The 16,889-nt window shown below is 36.1% G+C and overlaps 1 protein-coding gene across 4 annotated transcripts in view; it reads right to left on the minus strand.

The window, feature by feature from the left end:
* Positions 1-16,889, minus strand: part of TBC1D4 (TBC1 domain family member 4) — a 245,825-nt gene that overhangs the window by 94,793 nt on the left and 134,143 nt on the right. For all 4 annotated transcript variants that reach the window (XM_077158430.1, XM_077158431.1, XM_077158432.1 and 1 more), the window contains exons 2-3: positions 8,898-9,485; positions 7,812-7,901 (exon numbers count right to left, since the gene is read on the minus strand). In XM_077158430.1, coding sequence (XP_077014545.1) covers positions 7,812-7,901; positions 8,898-9,485 — 678 coding nt within the window. The remainder of the gene's footprint in view (positions 1-7,811; positions 7,902-8,897; positions 9,486-16,889) is intronic.

The raw sequence follows: 16,889 nt of genomic DNA on the forward strand, positions 1-16,889 counted from the left end.
TAACCCATACCAAACTCTGAAATCTGCTCAATAACTAAGTGGTGAGCTGTAGTGAGCTTTGCAATTTACTGCCTTTTTTTAATATATACTATTTTTCTCAATTAAAAAAAATCAATGACCAAAAAAATCTTCCTACAAAGAAAGATTCCTACAAAAATCCTCCTATAAAGAAAAACCCAGGACCAAATGGCTTCATGGGAATTTTATCAAACATTCCAAAAACAGCTAACACTAATCCTACTCAAAGTTTTCCAAAAAACTTTGGAAAAATTGAGGAAAGGAATGCTACCTAACTCATTTTATAAAGCTAAAATCATTCTGACACCAAAACAGAATAAAGATGCTACAAGAAAGGAAAACTACAGACCAATGTCCCTAATGAACATAGATACAAAAATTCTCAACAAAATATTAGTGAATCGAATCCAATAACTTATCAAAAGAATTATACATCACTACCAAGTAGGGGTTCATACCAGGAACGCAAGGGTGGTTCAACACAAGAAAATCCATCAATGTAATATAGCACATTGTATCAAATCAAAAGGGAAATAATCACATGATCATATTGACTGATGCTAAAAAAGCATTTGACAAAAGTCAGCATCCTTTCCTGATAAAAAACACTTCAAAAGGTAGGAGTAGAAGGAAACTTCCTCAATATCATAAGGCGCGTGTATGATAAACCTAAAGCCAGCATCATACTTAACGATGAGAGATTGAAAGTATTCCCCCTAAGATTAGGAATGAGACAAAGATACCCACCATCACCACTACTATTTAATACTGAATTAGAAGTCTTAGCTAGAATGATTAAGTAGGAGAAGGAAATAAAAGGCATCCAAATTGGAAAGGAAAAAGTAAAACTTTCATTATTTGTAGAGAGCATGATCCTGTACTTGGAAACCCACGAGAAATCTATGACAAAGCTACATGAGCTAATAAGCAAATTCAGCAAAGTGGTACAAGATTAATACACAAAAATTAGTAAAGTTTTTTATACACAAGTAATTACCTGAGAAGACAATTAAGGGAAAAAAAATCCATTCAAAATAGCAAAAGAATCAAGTTTCTAGGAATAAGCTTAACCAGGGATATCAAGGACTTATACACAGAAAACAACCAAATACTGCTAAAAGAAATTAAAAATTGACCTAAATAGATGGAAGGGCATTCCATGTTTATGGATAGGAAGGTTGAATGTCATTAAGATGTCAACCCTTCCCAAACTGAACTACAGATTCAATGCAATACCAATCAAAATTCCAAAAACCTACTTTGAAGACTTGGAAAAGCTGGTTATCAAATTATTTGGAAGGGAAAGGAACTTTGAATAACTAAAAATATTCTAAAAAAGAAGAGTGAAGTGGGAGGACTAACACTTTCTGACACTGAGCTTATTAGAAAGCCACAGTGGTCAAAACAGCATCATACTGGCACAAAGATAGAATTATTGAACAACGGAATAGAATCAAGAGTGCTGAGATAGACCACCAACTCTATGGTCAACTAATCTTCAACAAGATCCCCAAATCCATTGAACTGGGACAGAAGAGACTTTTCAAAAACTCGGCATGAAAGAACTGGATATCAATAGCCAAAAGAATAAAAGAAGACCACTACTTTACACCTTATACAACAATTAATTCAAATGGATCAAAGAACTAAATATATAAGAGCCAGTACCATAAAACTACTAGAAGAAAATATAGGGAAGCAGCTTCAAGACCTAGTAATAGGAGGTAGCTTCTTAAACTTTATACCCAAAGCACGAACAATTAAAGAAAAAACAGACAAATGGAACTCCTTAAAATCAAAAGCTTCTGTTTCTCAAAGGACTTTGTCAAAAAGGGGAAGCGGTAACTAACTCAATGGGAGAAAATATTTGGAAATCACATATCAGATAAAAGTTGAATATCCTGAGTACATAAAGAAATTATACAACTCAAAAACAAAAGAACAAACTACTCAATTATAAAATGGGCAAAAGACATGAATAGACACTTTTCCAAAGAGAAAATGCAAATAGCTAAAAAGCACATGAAAAGATGCTCATCTTCATTAGCTATAAGGGAAATGCAGATCAAGACTACAATGAGATATCATCTCACACCTTTAAGAATGGCTGCTATTAAACAAACAAAACTATCAATGTTAGAGAGGATGTGTAGTAATTGGAACACTTACTCACTGATGGTGAGAATGTATAAGGGTATGGCTGCTGTGGAAAACAGTTTGGTGATTCCTCAGAAAACTAAATATTTAGTTGCCCTATAGCAGCCACAGTTAGTTTGATGTTGTATTTTTCTACACTCTAAGACACTAAGCCATATGTATATAAGCTCGTATCTCCCAGAAACTTTGAGTACCTCTGTAACACCTAAGTCTCAGAGCTGAGTTTTGCGACTCTGAAAGCCAGCATTGCTACATAATAGTTAAAGTAACGGAAAAAGAGATTAGACCTCAATTAGAGATAAAAACAAAGAAAATCTGGCTGGAACTAAGGTAAATTAGAATACGGGGGTAAAAGATGATAGTGTATGTACTCTAGACCTTCACCTACTGTAACAGACCAAAGGCAGAGTGGTTTATTGTAGCTAGAACCTGAATTTTCTATAACAAACAATCTAAATCAACCTGTCTGGATAGGTCATTTAAACAACCCAAACACATGGAACCCTGAACGGAAACAGGGCCATGTAATTCTGTATGGGTTGATATAATACATCCCAGACCATGGTGGGCTGATAATTAAAAAGTATTGGTAGAATCCTCTGAGGGACCAAAGGAAAAAAAATATGGAACTATTAAACTTTCCCATCAGGGAAATTCCTAGTACCCGCCTCTCAAACATTGGGGACTCCCAACAAAATCTTTTTTTAGGTTAAGCCCTTGTGAAACTTGTTTATGTAGTGGAGGAGTTAAGACTACATATAATGAAGCCTAAGACTCACTTCCAGGAAACCTCTTTTACTGCTCAGATGTGGTCTCTCTTTCTGTCTCTCTCTAAGCCTAACTCTGCAAGGAAAATCAGTATCCTCCCCTCTGTGTGGAACAAGACATTCGGGGGTTAAAATCTCCCTAACAACATTGGACACGACTCCCTAGGATGAGTCTAGTCCTGGTACCAGGGGATTGACAACACTTTCTTAACCAAAAGGGGGAAGAAGTGCAACAAAATATGTCATCAGTGACTAAGCGAGTTCAAATAGAGTCGAGAGGCTATTTGGAGGATACCTTTATGCAAGCTTCAACTAGATATTTCTAATTGCCTAGGTTTACCAAACACCAACCAACATCATTCCTGTTAACTCTTAAGAAAAAGTTTCATGTAGTAACTTTACTTTCTCAAAACCTATAAACTCAAAGTGTTCCCAGGTCAGATAAATCCTGAAACCCAGAGAGGTCAGCCTCTCCAAGATTATCAACGAATTACATCCCCCTTCCTTAATTGTCTATACCTCTTCTCAACATGCAAAAGTTAGAATGGGCATTCCCCCAAAATTCCTATAGATTGGAATCTATAGGATCAAAGGAGAAGGAGGAGTAATAACAGAAAAGGTAAGACAAATGACTATGACTGTTGAATCACTATATTGATACTTCTTGTAGCCTCCAGTGTTTTGGAGCAACTAGAAGGAAAAATATGAAATAGCAGAACAGTAACCCATAACAAATTTTGAAATCTGTTCTGTAACTACTTGTTATAATACATGTACTTCAAAAATTACTGCTTTTTCTTCCTTTTTTCTGTATATATGTTATATTTCACAATAAAAACTGTTAAAAAAAAAAGTAATGATATCTGTTGTCTGAAATTTTTTCAGGTTTAGAAACAAGAAATACCTAGAAAAGTTCCTAGAATATTTGATAAATGATAACTATTATTCTTGTTATAAATAAACTCAATCCATCTAATGGATATAGAAAAAGGACATCAACTTTGGTAAAAACAAAGAAAATGTCAATGAGGATGAGCAGGGTTGCAACTCATAAGGTAAAAGTTACCTTGATCTGGTCCACCTCATTAGTTACTGAAGATTGTCTTCCACTAGCTTAGTACTAAAGGGAAAAATTCACGGGCCCTCATTAGCTCAGCAAACCTTCAGAAAGCAGCAATGTGTTCAGTAAAGAAACATTCCCCCTGCTTGCCAGGAGAACAGTTTTACAGCTTTTGAAGGAAAAAACCTTTGTAAGTGTGCTTATGTTAAACAGCAAGCCTATTCTTGGATGGGGCCATTTATCAGTTCAAACCTGTGGGAAGAAGTAATAAGAGGAGGGGATCACTCAGTGAGAAGTGAGTGACAACTGAGTGGGTAGTTACTTTGATCAAAGTCTTCCAATATGAGAAAGTTAGAATGGCCATAGCTCAAACACCCCTAAAGAGAGGAATGGAAAGATCAAAGATGATGGTGGAATTATACCCAGAAGGTAGGCTTTAACAAATGAATGTGATTGCTGAATCATTAAATTGATCTCTCTTTTAGTCTCCAGTATTTTAGAGCAGCTAGAAGTAAAAACCTAAAATTAGGAAATTGTAATCTATGTCAAAGTCTAAAATATGCTCTACAACTAACTGTGGTGCTGTGCTTTGAAATTTGTATCTTGTTTTGCATATATGTTATTTTTCACAAAAAAGGAAAAAAAGTCGATTGTAGCCTCCTATATTCTGGAGCAGCTAGAAGAAAGAATATGAGAGGATCGTACGGTAGCCCATGACAAATCCTGGGATCTGTCCTGTAACTACTTGTTGAAGAGTGCTTTTTTATTTCTTCGCTTTGCATATATGTCATACTATATAATAAAAAAAAAGTTGGAAAAAAAAAAAAGGGCCAGGTTTTCTCTTGGACCCATGGTAGCAATAAATTCTTACATAATGGCTTCGGAAATGCCAAACATTACTTTTGAATTAATGGTAATTTGGACTTGAATCAACGGAAATTTACCTCTGTCCTGGTTTTGATGGAAGAATTTTCAAGAAAATAATCATGTTTATTTAAGAAAAAACACTTATTTTGGGGGGCGGATGTTTTCCACAAATTTCCCTCATGCTTTTGTTTAGTTTTTTTCTGAATCAGAATACCAGAATACATAGCTTGTCTTCAAAAAAAAAAAAAAATGCAAAAACAAAAATCATGTTTGCAAACTCAATTTTTATATTGGTTGATTCTCTCCCTCCCTCCCTCCCTTCCTTCCTTCCTTGGATGTTCAGCAAGCATTGCTAGTTTTCTTACTTGGTGGTGGACCAGGGGTTATAGGAGTAGAAATTACAACCTTTGAGAATGACAGCATTCTTGGGGAAGAAATTACATTTGATTTATACACTAATCTTTCCCTAGTACCTGGCACAGGGCCCAATATGGAGAAATTGTTCATTCATTCAACATTTACTCAAACACTTATGAGCTAAGCTATATCTTAACACATTTTATTCTGAAGCGCGGAAGAATAAGACACCACAGTCTCTGTCCTCACAGAGCTTACAATCTTACAGGGACCAACAGTAAATAAGTAATTCACAAGAATCCTCAATAAACATTTTTTTCAATTAAAATGAATACTCTTTCTACCAGATTTCTGCTTTTTTTAAATATGAAGATATTTCCTCTCCTTTCAAAATGTGCAGTGTATTCCTCCTCTATTCAGCTGCCGACACTCTCTACAGCTATTAGAGTAGAACACTGTGCTGGTTTGAAGCTGTCATGTCCCCCCAGAAGAGCCGTGTTGTTCTAATCTACTGTTATGGGTGCAGACCTATTTCTGGGTGGAACCCTTTGATTAGGCTGTTTCCACAGAGATGGGACCCACTGAATTCAAGGGGGTCTTAACGCCTTTGCTGGAGACTTTGATGAGAGAATAAAAGGCAGAGACATTTTGGAGGAGGCTCAGAGACAGAAATACCCAGAGACAGGAAGGAACAAGCAAGGACACACAGAAGCCCACAGACATTATTGAGAGCAGGGCCAGCAGACACTGCCATATGCCTTCCCAACTAACAGGAGAACCTGTGTGTCACTGGTCTTTCTTCTAGGCATCTTTCTCTGGATCCCTCAATTTGGACATTTTCGTGGCCTTTGAACTTTAAATTTGTAACCTAATAAATCTCCTTTGAAAAAAACAACCCATTTCAAGTATTTTTACATACGGGCAGTGTTAGCAAAGCAAAATAAATATTTTTATGTACACAACACAATTTCATGTCACCATATAACAGAAAAAAAATTAAAACAAAATATTAAATATTAAAATATTAAAAGTGAAATTGGATTAGCTAAGGCTGAGGCAAACCATTTAAAAGATACACAAAAACCCTCTCTAGTCATTTTCAAGGAAAAGAATGTCTGAATACCATACCATGGTAACACTAACTCCAGAATTAAAAAAGAGAGAGAAAGAAAGAGAAAAAATAACAGGCAGTCGTTTTTTTTAACATTAAAAACAGGAAGAGGCTTTGGCAAGATTCAGCTCCTTAAGGGTATATCTCAGTCTCTGTAAGGAAAGAAATCAACTCTTCAAAATTCAAAAACTCTCTTCAAAGGTATTGTATTTTCTTTCTTTTTTTTTTTTTAACATGGGCAGGCACCAGGAATCGAACCCGGGTCCTCGGGCATGGCAGGCAAGCTCTCTTACCTGCTGAGCCACCGTGGCCCGCCCGGTATTGTATTTTTTAACCTTCCCATATTCAGATTTAAATACTTCTTTCTCTTCAAAAATTCTTTATATATTTAGGATATATTTATATAGTTTTAACTTTTTATCAATTTTCTAAATTATTACTATGGTCCTTAGGGTACTAGTTTATGCCTAACATTATAATTTCATACACATTTTCTGAAGCAATTATACAAAAACATTTGATTACACTGTTTTTGAATTAAAAATAAATAAAAGAACAAAAACATACTGAAAAAAGTAGGTGCTGCAAAACATTCTTTCTAAAACTTAACATTTATATTAATATAAATCGAAAACATTAGCTTTCCTTTTACCACCTACTGTGGTATAATGAGTAAACATGGCTCAGTTATTTCCACAAGTTCCACTGCCCAAGATTCTGTGAAAAACTAACTGAAAGTATTTTCAGAAGAACTCACCACCACAAAAATTCTATCAGTGGTAGAAACTTGATGATGTGATGCTACAAAGAGAAAGAGCTGATGAAATGATGATAAAATCTGGGCCTGAACAGGATTTTTGTTAATGGCTATTGGGGATTGAATCACGCCCCCCACAAAAGTCATAATCAGGTCTCCAACCCCGGTCCCCTGGATGTGAACCCATGTGTAAATAGGGCCTTTGAAGATGTTCTCAGTTAAGTAAGGTGTGCCCACACTGATGTGGGGGTGAGAGGTGGGGTTACTGCAATATGGCTGAAGTTCTTATAAGTAAAGGAAATTGGAAAGAGATGCCACCGGGGACAGCCAGAAACTAGAAATCAACAGAACCAGGAAGAGAAATGAAAAGACGCTACTATATGCATCATCATGTGATGGAAAAGTCAAGGAACCTTAAAGACTGCCATTACCCAGAAGATACCAACTCTGGGAGGAAGCCAGCTTTCTAGCCTCTGAAATCCTGAGCCAATTAGTTCCTGTTATTAAGCTAACCCACTGTATGGCACTTGTTTTAGCAGCTGTAAATTTCTAAAATACTGACAACAGACACAAAAACATGAGCTCTCTGAGTTTACAACAAAATCTCTTTAAGAAAAACAAATTTAAATTTGCAGAGGTTTTAACCCAGCTCTTTCGTGGCTAATTTACAAAAAATATTTAGTTAGTTTATTCAAATATTATATGTTCCATACATACCTGAGAACAAGAGGAGATATCTTTAAAATTCTTTTCAAGGACAACTGATTTAGTGTCTGGACTGATAAGGTTAATCTCAAATCGTCCAACCTTAAAAATAAAAACACTCCAATTAATTTCAATTCATAAAGGTCTAACATTTGACTTTACACTTAAATATTCAACTAATAATATAGACTCAAATGTTGTATCTCAGATATATCTATTCACAGATGCACCAACATCCAATCTGACCAATATTTCAACTGCAAATATCGAATGCCTCAGAACATTTCTTCCCTTACATCTAACAGTAATGAAAATTAAATTAATCTTAATTTATAAAACAGAAGAAACCAATTTTTTCCAGATTAGAAAAGACATCCTTTAAATAAGATGCAACCCTTTCTCACTACATGATTTCCAAAATTGCTAATTATTCATTTATAATCATACTTGTCCCAAATGGCCAACCAAATACATACAAGTAATGGCACTAAGTTAAATTTCTAAAAAAGTAAACAATCTTTCAGAAAAATTAACAGCAAGGACTATGGCTAGCTAAGAAAAAAGGGTAAGCCTGATAATCAAAAAAAAGAGGGAAAATACACCTATGAGTGTCTGGACTTTTCTTTGTTGTTCTCTAGAAAACCCCTCTTTCTCTATACCTAATCATACACTTCCAGATTATCATTTTTAAATGCCCTGTAAGATTGGCTTTCCGCTGTTAGAAAAATATCGCATTTATTTACGAATCAAAATAAGGCAAAATACTAGTGATACTAAGAGTCATCATCTATTCTTAATTTTTCCACCATCATTCCATGATGCTCCTTTAATTGCTTCTTTACCCTCCTCTCCCTTCCCTGGTCCCTTATTTCTTACAGTCCACGTCTAACTCAAATCCCTTCTCTACTTTCCTTTGCTCTCTTTCTCCACCTGCCAACACCCTCTGAGAGTGAAAGGAGTAAAAATTGGATTATTACTTATCTAGAGGTGGCCACAGGGGGTAAGCAAAATGAGGAACTGGGAGGAGCAGACAGCCAGCTGCTCCTGTCTAGCCATTTATGATGAAATGCCCAGATAACGGCCTGCCAGGGCAAGTACCTGAAAGAGCATTGTTCTGTTCTTCTCTGAGTCTGAGGGCTGTACGTGACTGGGTGCACTCGCGTGTCTCCTTCGTGGCTGTGTTTTTTGGCTGCTCTCGTGAACTCTCCTTTGCATAACTCCAGTGACACTGCTGCATCGAGACCTAAACTCCTGCTGTTCATCAAAACCATGATCTTCCAAAATCCGCTCAGGGAAGCAAACTCGAGAGATGGACAGACTAGACTGGCTGGGCACGGCTGGTAGGCCAGAGTGAGTGTTGGTGACACCACCCATTTCCTCCAACACGCTGTCTCCAGATGAGAAGGGCCCCTCATCTTCGAAGACCGTCAGGTCGTGGTTAGGTCCCACGCTGCCCTGCTCACCCTGGATCTTTAGGCGCTGCTGCTCATGCAGGCTGAACTTTTCAATGCAATCATCGATGAGGCTCGATGGGGCCTTCTTGTGGGTCACAGTTACCTTTCCACAATACAAGACTTCGAACTTCTGAGAGTTGTAAAAGGCGTCCTCATTGTCTTTGTAGGGTTTGGCATCCTCTTTCATAGCAGCTTTAGACAACTGCCTTATGCTACTGATAACATCAGGAACCTGAAAAAAAAATAAAAATCCTCATTTTAGCCGAATGTTTAGAAATAATTTGTGTTTACCTAGACCTGCTATTATCACACAGAATGAATTCTCATCCTAAATGATAACATTTAAAAACTAATAGTCAGACGCTACACAAAATAAAGCATAAAACTTAAATGACACTATCTGACATAAATAATTTATTAAAGGTTAAACTGAAATTCAGTGATAGCAGTAGATTCCTTTCTTATTTTAAATTTATTAGTTTCCCAAAATAAAAAGGCTGGCCACTGCCCATCTTTAATAAATCATAATACATCCTTTTACTTTTGAAGTTTTTATGAGACAACTGAAAGGAATGATTGTTCCATCAATGAGGATAAAAGATACTTCTGAATGAATTAATCATCAGCATTTGCCATCAGGAAAATACAAATTAAAATTCCAATGGGATCCCATTACACGTCTATTAAAATTGCCAACATCAAAAAGACTATGTGAAAAAAAAGACCACATGCCAGCAATATACAGAACTCTCATACATTGTAGGTAGAAACACAAAATGGCAGAACTACTTTGTTTCTTAGGAAATCAAACACAAGACCTAACTCATGACCCAGGCACTCCGCTCCTAGGTATTCATCTAAAAGACCTGAGAACATATGTCCACACAAAGGCATGAGTATTCACAGCAGCTTTAATCACAATAGCCCCAAACTGGAAACAATCCAAATATCCCCTTAACAAGTGAACAGATAAACAAAATATGGTACATCCATACAATGGAATACTATTCATCATTTCTCCCCTGGATTACTGCAATAGCCTTCCAACTGGTTTCTCTTGCCCCCTTCAATCTATTCTCAAAAGATGAAATCCTTTTAACCTCGTAAAAAGTAAATGGTTAACTCACCTGCACACCATCCAATAAGCATCTCATTTCATCATGAGTAAAAGACAAAGGTTTTACAATGCCCTACAGGGCCCTCACCATCTTCCTATGACATATACGCAGACTCTTTTTGCACCATGGCTATGCATTCTCCAAGTGACTCTTAGACATTGGCCCTGGACTTAATCTTTTCATCCTCACTTCAATACCTCTAACCTTACAATCATGCTCCCTCTCTCTCCACTCCAGCCACAATGGCCTTGCTGTTCCTTGAATGTGCCAGACGCCCACCTCCCTCAAGGGCTCTGAACTCCATGCCCCTTTCCTAGACATCTGCATTGCTCACTCCCTCACCTCACTTAAATCCATGCTCAGATATTACCTGTGAGGCAGCACCCCCAGCTCCACATTCCCCTGGATTTTTCCTGACTTTACTTTTCTCCATAGCACTTACCACCTTTAACAACATTCTACATAATTTATTATGTAACCTCTAGGAAGGTGTGATTTCCTAGATTTCTTATTTTTTCATTGTTGTATCCTCAGATCCTTGAATAATTAGAATATATTCTCAATATAGGTGTTAATCAAAAACAATTTTTTGGTGATTTTTATCTTTTATCTTTTTATCTATTATCTTCTAGTATTTAATGCTGTACCCCAATTTTACACCCCAATAATTTAGATTCTGAAATCAGAATTTCTTCTCTTTCACATAATTTGAGATACACTGACAGAGAATTCATAGTTTAAATCACAAGGATTTCAGCTTGCCCATCTGAGTATTTGCAGTGAAAGAATAAAGTACAAATGCTATAGTTTTAGATGACTCACCTTGAATACATGACATATCTAAAGGAAGAAGTCGGGTATTTTGTACTAATACTTGATCAGAAACCTTAGCCTCTATGTGACAAGAGTCAAAAGCTGACATTCCACCCTCAAAAAATAAAATGATTCCAGTGTGTTGGGCAAAATCTAAGATAGAATGATCACTTCTTTCTCACTAACTGTATTTTATTAAATACTTTTCCATCTGATTTTGCAAACCAAGTGCTCCTGAATTTCCAAATGTATTTCTGTATCATGCAGAATAAGAAATACTATTTGTAGGATTTTTTCTCCCTATAGAATATTCATCTTGCTACAAATATTTAAATGATTCTAGTGCTGCATCTGAGTTATATTCTACAATTGAGACTAGAAATAAAAGAAATTCAAACTTAGTTGTGTCAAGTTCTCTATATTATACTTCTCTTTTTTTCTCTACCATTATATTGAGAGCTCTTAAGTAAAGAACTGATTAGTGGCTGAATTCTATAGTTTCAAAGGACTTTTCCCAGTGACCGCAGATAAAGGTCTACCTAAAGTAGTTCAGAGATTGGCCTGATTTATATGAGCAAAGCTTATATATTGAATTCTAAACTGAGTAGGTAATTTAAACTTCCAATAATTCCAATATTTTGGAATTCCAATAATTTCACTACTACTTATACATACATATAGTATTTTGGTATAATAGCATTCTCCTATAGCAGTGTTAACTGACATATATTTATATGTACATTTGCAAATATTTTAAAATCCATTTAAATCCTCCGTGTACGTATTGCACCTTTTTGTTTTACCATTACACTGTAAGCTTTTAGGTGAAACGGTAAGTTGGGGTGATTTTGTGCTCTTCCCTGTGACCTCTGGGAAATTGGTCTATGCTCAGAGGTAACTGATTAAATGCCATCAGCAAAGAGAAGCACAGAAATAACAGTGAACAACTACCGAAGACCCTAGTAAAAGTACTCCATGACTGAGATAGCGAGGTATGCTTGCTTGCTATTCACACTCTAGCTATCAATGCTCAAAACTGCCTACAAGCCACAGAGCCTGATCAGGATTAATAGTCAACTCAAGGTGAGGTCTTTATTCTGTGGCAACACATAATCTTTAACAAAAACAACTATTAAAAAAGACTCCATTAAACTAGGGATGGACAGGTTTATAATCCATTCCCAGCTCACCCAGTAATTTGCTCAGGATCTTTGGGAAGACAAGTTCACCTCCACAGCTAGGATTTCCTCACCAACAAAACGAAGGAGGAACTAGATAGATGGTCAAAAAGGTCTCAGCAAAGTTCCAAATATCTGTGAGTTTATTTTTGCATCAATGTCAATATCAGGGCAAGATGACATACATTTAAAGGAGATGGAAAATCATGTACATTATTAAACCAGAAATACCTTAAGTCATTGAAATTATTTCTGTCAACTCACAATAATCAGTTCAACAAACAAAAGAATGATGGGGTTTTTGCAAATGCCTCATGTTATTTGGAAAAAAGCACAGTGCCACCTTTAGCTAGTATTTTGTTGTTACACCCCAATAAAATAATTTAGATTCAAGTATCATGAGTGAGTCATTAAAGCATCTTCTTAATCTAGAGGAAAAAAATTATTACTATATTCTTTAGTGGCATGCTGTTTGTTGTTTCTCATTAATTATCATTATTAGGTATCGTAGTCCAAGAAATTCCATTGGTCTTCTAAAAGTCATATTTCATCTAATTTCATCTAACTAAAAAACAAAAAATCAACCAAGTTCCACAACTACCAAACTACCACACACTGATATTTAAAGGCCAGAAAAACATCAGAGAAAAATCCGGATAGTAAAATGCACTAAGAAAAGGTACCTTTTGGTCAAGAAACCAGTTCAAAATCAGAGCTGTTCTTCAGGAGCATCGTATATGTCAAATAATTGATATAATTCTCAGTCTTAGCCCTCTGCCGCATTTATGAAGACGTTCTCTTTCCAAGTAAGTTGGCAGTAATTTCATTGTATTTGCTTAAGTTCACGTTATCACTGTGCAGCCAATTACAAAACTTCCAGCAAGTAACAGTTATTGCTTCAAAAGCAAAGCATTTCCTGACTCTGCAATCAGGAAATGCATGGATTGTTCCGGACTAACAAGCAAAAGTTTTAGATGTTGATAAAAGAAACATTTTAATTTTTATAATCATTGTGTTTCTTATGCTGTTTAACTGAACATGTCTGAGAAGTATTCACTATAAAGATAAAAGAGTAATCTATAGTACAATGTCTTTTTTCCACACAAAGTTCACGGATAAACAGGTGAATTTCAATAAACTTTAAAAAGGGATCTAAATATGAATGTAAGAATGAGCTTCTTAAAACATATTCATAGTAAAAAAAATTGGAGCAATTCTTTGTCACAATCGGTAAGAGCTACAAATACTTGATTCATTACTAATTTTGTAATAATTATAGTAGGCACTGGAAGATTTGTACAAGTATAAAAAAAGGAAAATTGAGGAAAACATTAGGCAACAATTACAAATAAACTGAAAAAAACCTGCCTAGAAAAATCAACTAACAATTTTTACCCAAATAGATACATATTTGTACATATTTGTCTTGGAAGTAATATACTCCTTTAAGAAAAAAGTAGATTTTCTTTCTAATTCTGTTTTGCCTAAGAAACTATTAATTTAGTTTACATACAGAAGATATTGAACGTGTAATGAAAGCATTTTGGTAAATCACTGATTTGGTCATTCAGTGTTATCATTTCTTTTTGGTTTTTTTAAAAATCTCATCTTCAATGAAAGGAAATGAACAAGAGATATATATGAGCCATGAAATAGCTCACTCATATTAAGGAAACACCAAAGGAAATGAACAAGAGATATATATGAGCCATGAAATAGCTCACTCATATTAAGGAAACACCAACCACTCCCAAGGCCTCATGAGGTATTTTCAGCCCCAGCTACCTTGGAAGCCCACCCAGTCTTTGCTATTTTTAAAGTGAGGCTGTCTGACAATCTCAACAAGGGATGATACATTATAACCATTTTCCTTTTATCCTTAACTACTTCAGAGAGATAACTGTATTTGGTTAAAATCTAAATTATGGTTTTAATTTAATTTAATTCCACAACAAATGAAGTCTAATTTTCACTGCATCTAAATTTTGAATAAACTGAGACAGTGATTTTTAAATCACAGAATTTTAAAAATAAAGGGACTCGTTAGGTATTGCTGGCCCCAACTATCCTGTTTTACAGACATAGAAACAAACTGCTTATATCTAAATTTTAAACTAATAAAGAAAATGAGATTACAAGAACGCAGACAATTTGGGGCCAAAGAAAGCAAAAATCTCTGAGTTAAACCAGGGTCATACAAGTAGTTTTGTTTTGAAACTTGGGCTATAAGCCAAGACAGTTTCCTCTCCAATCCAGGCTTTAGACATTTTTAGTTCTTAGATACTCTCAGCTGCTCTGCTCCAGAGCCATTTATATTTCGGCTCTTCTCTAACCCCTGCTTTCTTGATGGCTTCTGAATTACCACTAGGACCAGAGATAAATTCCTGAAGGCTTTCTCACCAAGTATTCTGTCTCATAACTCATAACACTAAATTCCTTTCATGAAGATGGGCCTTAAGTCTTCTCACCCCATAGCCACTAAAAATTTGCAAAAGTGACAAGATATTAAATATATGAGGGTAACAGGAAAAAAAGCTGGGGAATCACACAATTTGAGTAAGTGAGTGGAAACTCCTTAGAAGTGATGGAGTTTGGTGCTAGAGAACTGGAGTAAGACAGAAGATGGGATGGGTGGTTAAGAAGTTAGATGGCAAAGAAGCAGGCAAGACAGTCCTTTTCAAATTCCCTTTCAGAAGTAAAACTAGTGTTTTAAAAGAGAAACAGCCCATAGCAAGGCATATTCAAAAAGCAGCTAGAAGTTCCCACTGCAATCCCTACTGTTATCTACAGAAAAGGCACAAAACCCCTCTCAGTCTTAGGTTTTTCGTTTGCAAAATGGGAATCACAATACTAATCTCAGAGGGAAGCTGGGAAAATTAAATTAAATGTACAAATGCATCTGGCACAGTGACAAGACAGTGAAAGCATTCACTAGTTTATTGCTTATTTAAAATCTAAGTCTGATTCTCACTAAGTAAGGAGAGAGAAGTGAGAAGCTTCCTGCCTGCATGGAATTTATATCGTAGTCTGTGTTGTGTGGTGGGGGGAATAATAAACAAGGTATACAAACTATAAGGGATTTTAGATTGTAAAATACTGCCAAGGAGAACAATAATATAGGGAAGGGGGACAGAAAATCTGGAGGGAATGGCAGTAGCTGCAATTTTAGGGGAAGTCCTCACTGATAAGATGGCATTTAAAGTAAAGACCTGATGTCAGGGGAAGAAACATTCCATGCAGAAAGAATAAGAAGTATGAAGGTCCTGAAGCAGAAATCTCCCTGGCAGGTTCAAGGAACCGCAAGGAGCCTGTGTGGCTGGGCCAAGTGAGTGAGTAGGAGTGGAAGGAGATTACTGAAGAGGAAATTGTGGAGGAGCAGGGGGGAATCTTAAGTCATACAGGGCCTTAAAAGGATTTCGACTTTTACTCTCCTTTAGACAAAAAAGCTTCTGGGAGGGTACTGAGTGGAGAAATGACATGATCTAAGTTCTGTTTTGAAAAGATCCTTTTGTCTGCTGAATGAAGAAAGATGGAAGGAGATAGAGACCGGGAGAAATACCTCCTGAGACTAAACCCCAAGGCATACAATGCTTATAGTTTGGGAGATGGAGAGAGATGAGCAAAGAAAAATAGAACAAGTGCTGGGGTAAAACTAGGTGAGAACAGTATGGTGGAAACCAAGTAAAAAAGGTTTCCCAGAAAGACAGAGAAATCAATATGAGATCATGGGTGACTTTGACAAGAAAAAGTTCAGTGAAGTGCTGAGGGCAAAAGTCTTATTGGAGTAGGATGAAGAGAACTGCAAGGATGAGCTCTAAAACAATAGATACAGGCAATCCCATGAGGGGCAGCAGTTGAGGTACAAGTGAGTCAAGAGAGGGTTCCTTCAGTGATGGAACAGATGACAACTTCCAATAGAGAATCTCTAGGAGTAAATGAGGAAATTGATCTAGATTAAGAAGGTAAAATTTCTGGAGTAATGTTTTTAAGTAGACAAGTCAGGATGGAATCTAGGGCACAGTGGAAAAGGCTGAACTGAGCTAGAGGCATGAACAATTCATCTCTACTGGGGAAAAGGCAAAATATAAAGACACAGATAGATAGAAGAGGTGATGGGAACTTGTAGAATTTCTACTCTAATCTTTTTAATTTACTCAGCAAAAGAAAAAGCACAATCATCAGCTGAGGTGCAGATGGGGACAGAGAGCTAAAAAGTATCGAACATTTAATTTAATTTGAAGCTGACTTCAGGCAAAACTGTGAGGAGAGCCCTCAGCTACCCTTTCTGTGCTCTCATGATGGCAAAATGGGACTCGTACAACCCCTACGCGAAGGTACTGCATTTTAATCTAAGTTTTATCTTGAGAACTTGAAGTTTCTTAGGAGAATTCAGAAATTAGCCAATAATTTGAAGAGAAATAAAACCATGGAGGTAAACTAATTTCACTGCCAAGAATAAGACTGAGGGCAATCCATTATAAGCAGTACTTACATAAGGAATACATTTTAGAAAGAAATTTACATAGT

Source organism: Tamandua tetradactyla, chromosome 4, assembly GCF_023851605.1.
Source record: "Tamandua tetradactyla isolate mTamTet1 chromosome 4, mTamTet1.pri, whole genome shotgun sequence".
NCBI lineage: Eukaryota > Metazoa > Chordata > Mammalia > Pilosa > Myrmecophagidae > Tamandua > Tamandua tetradactyla.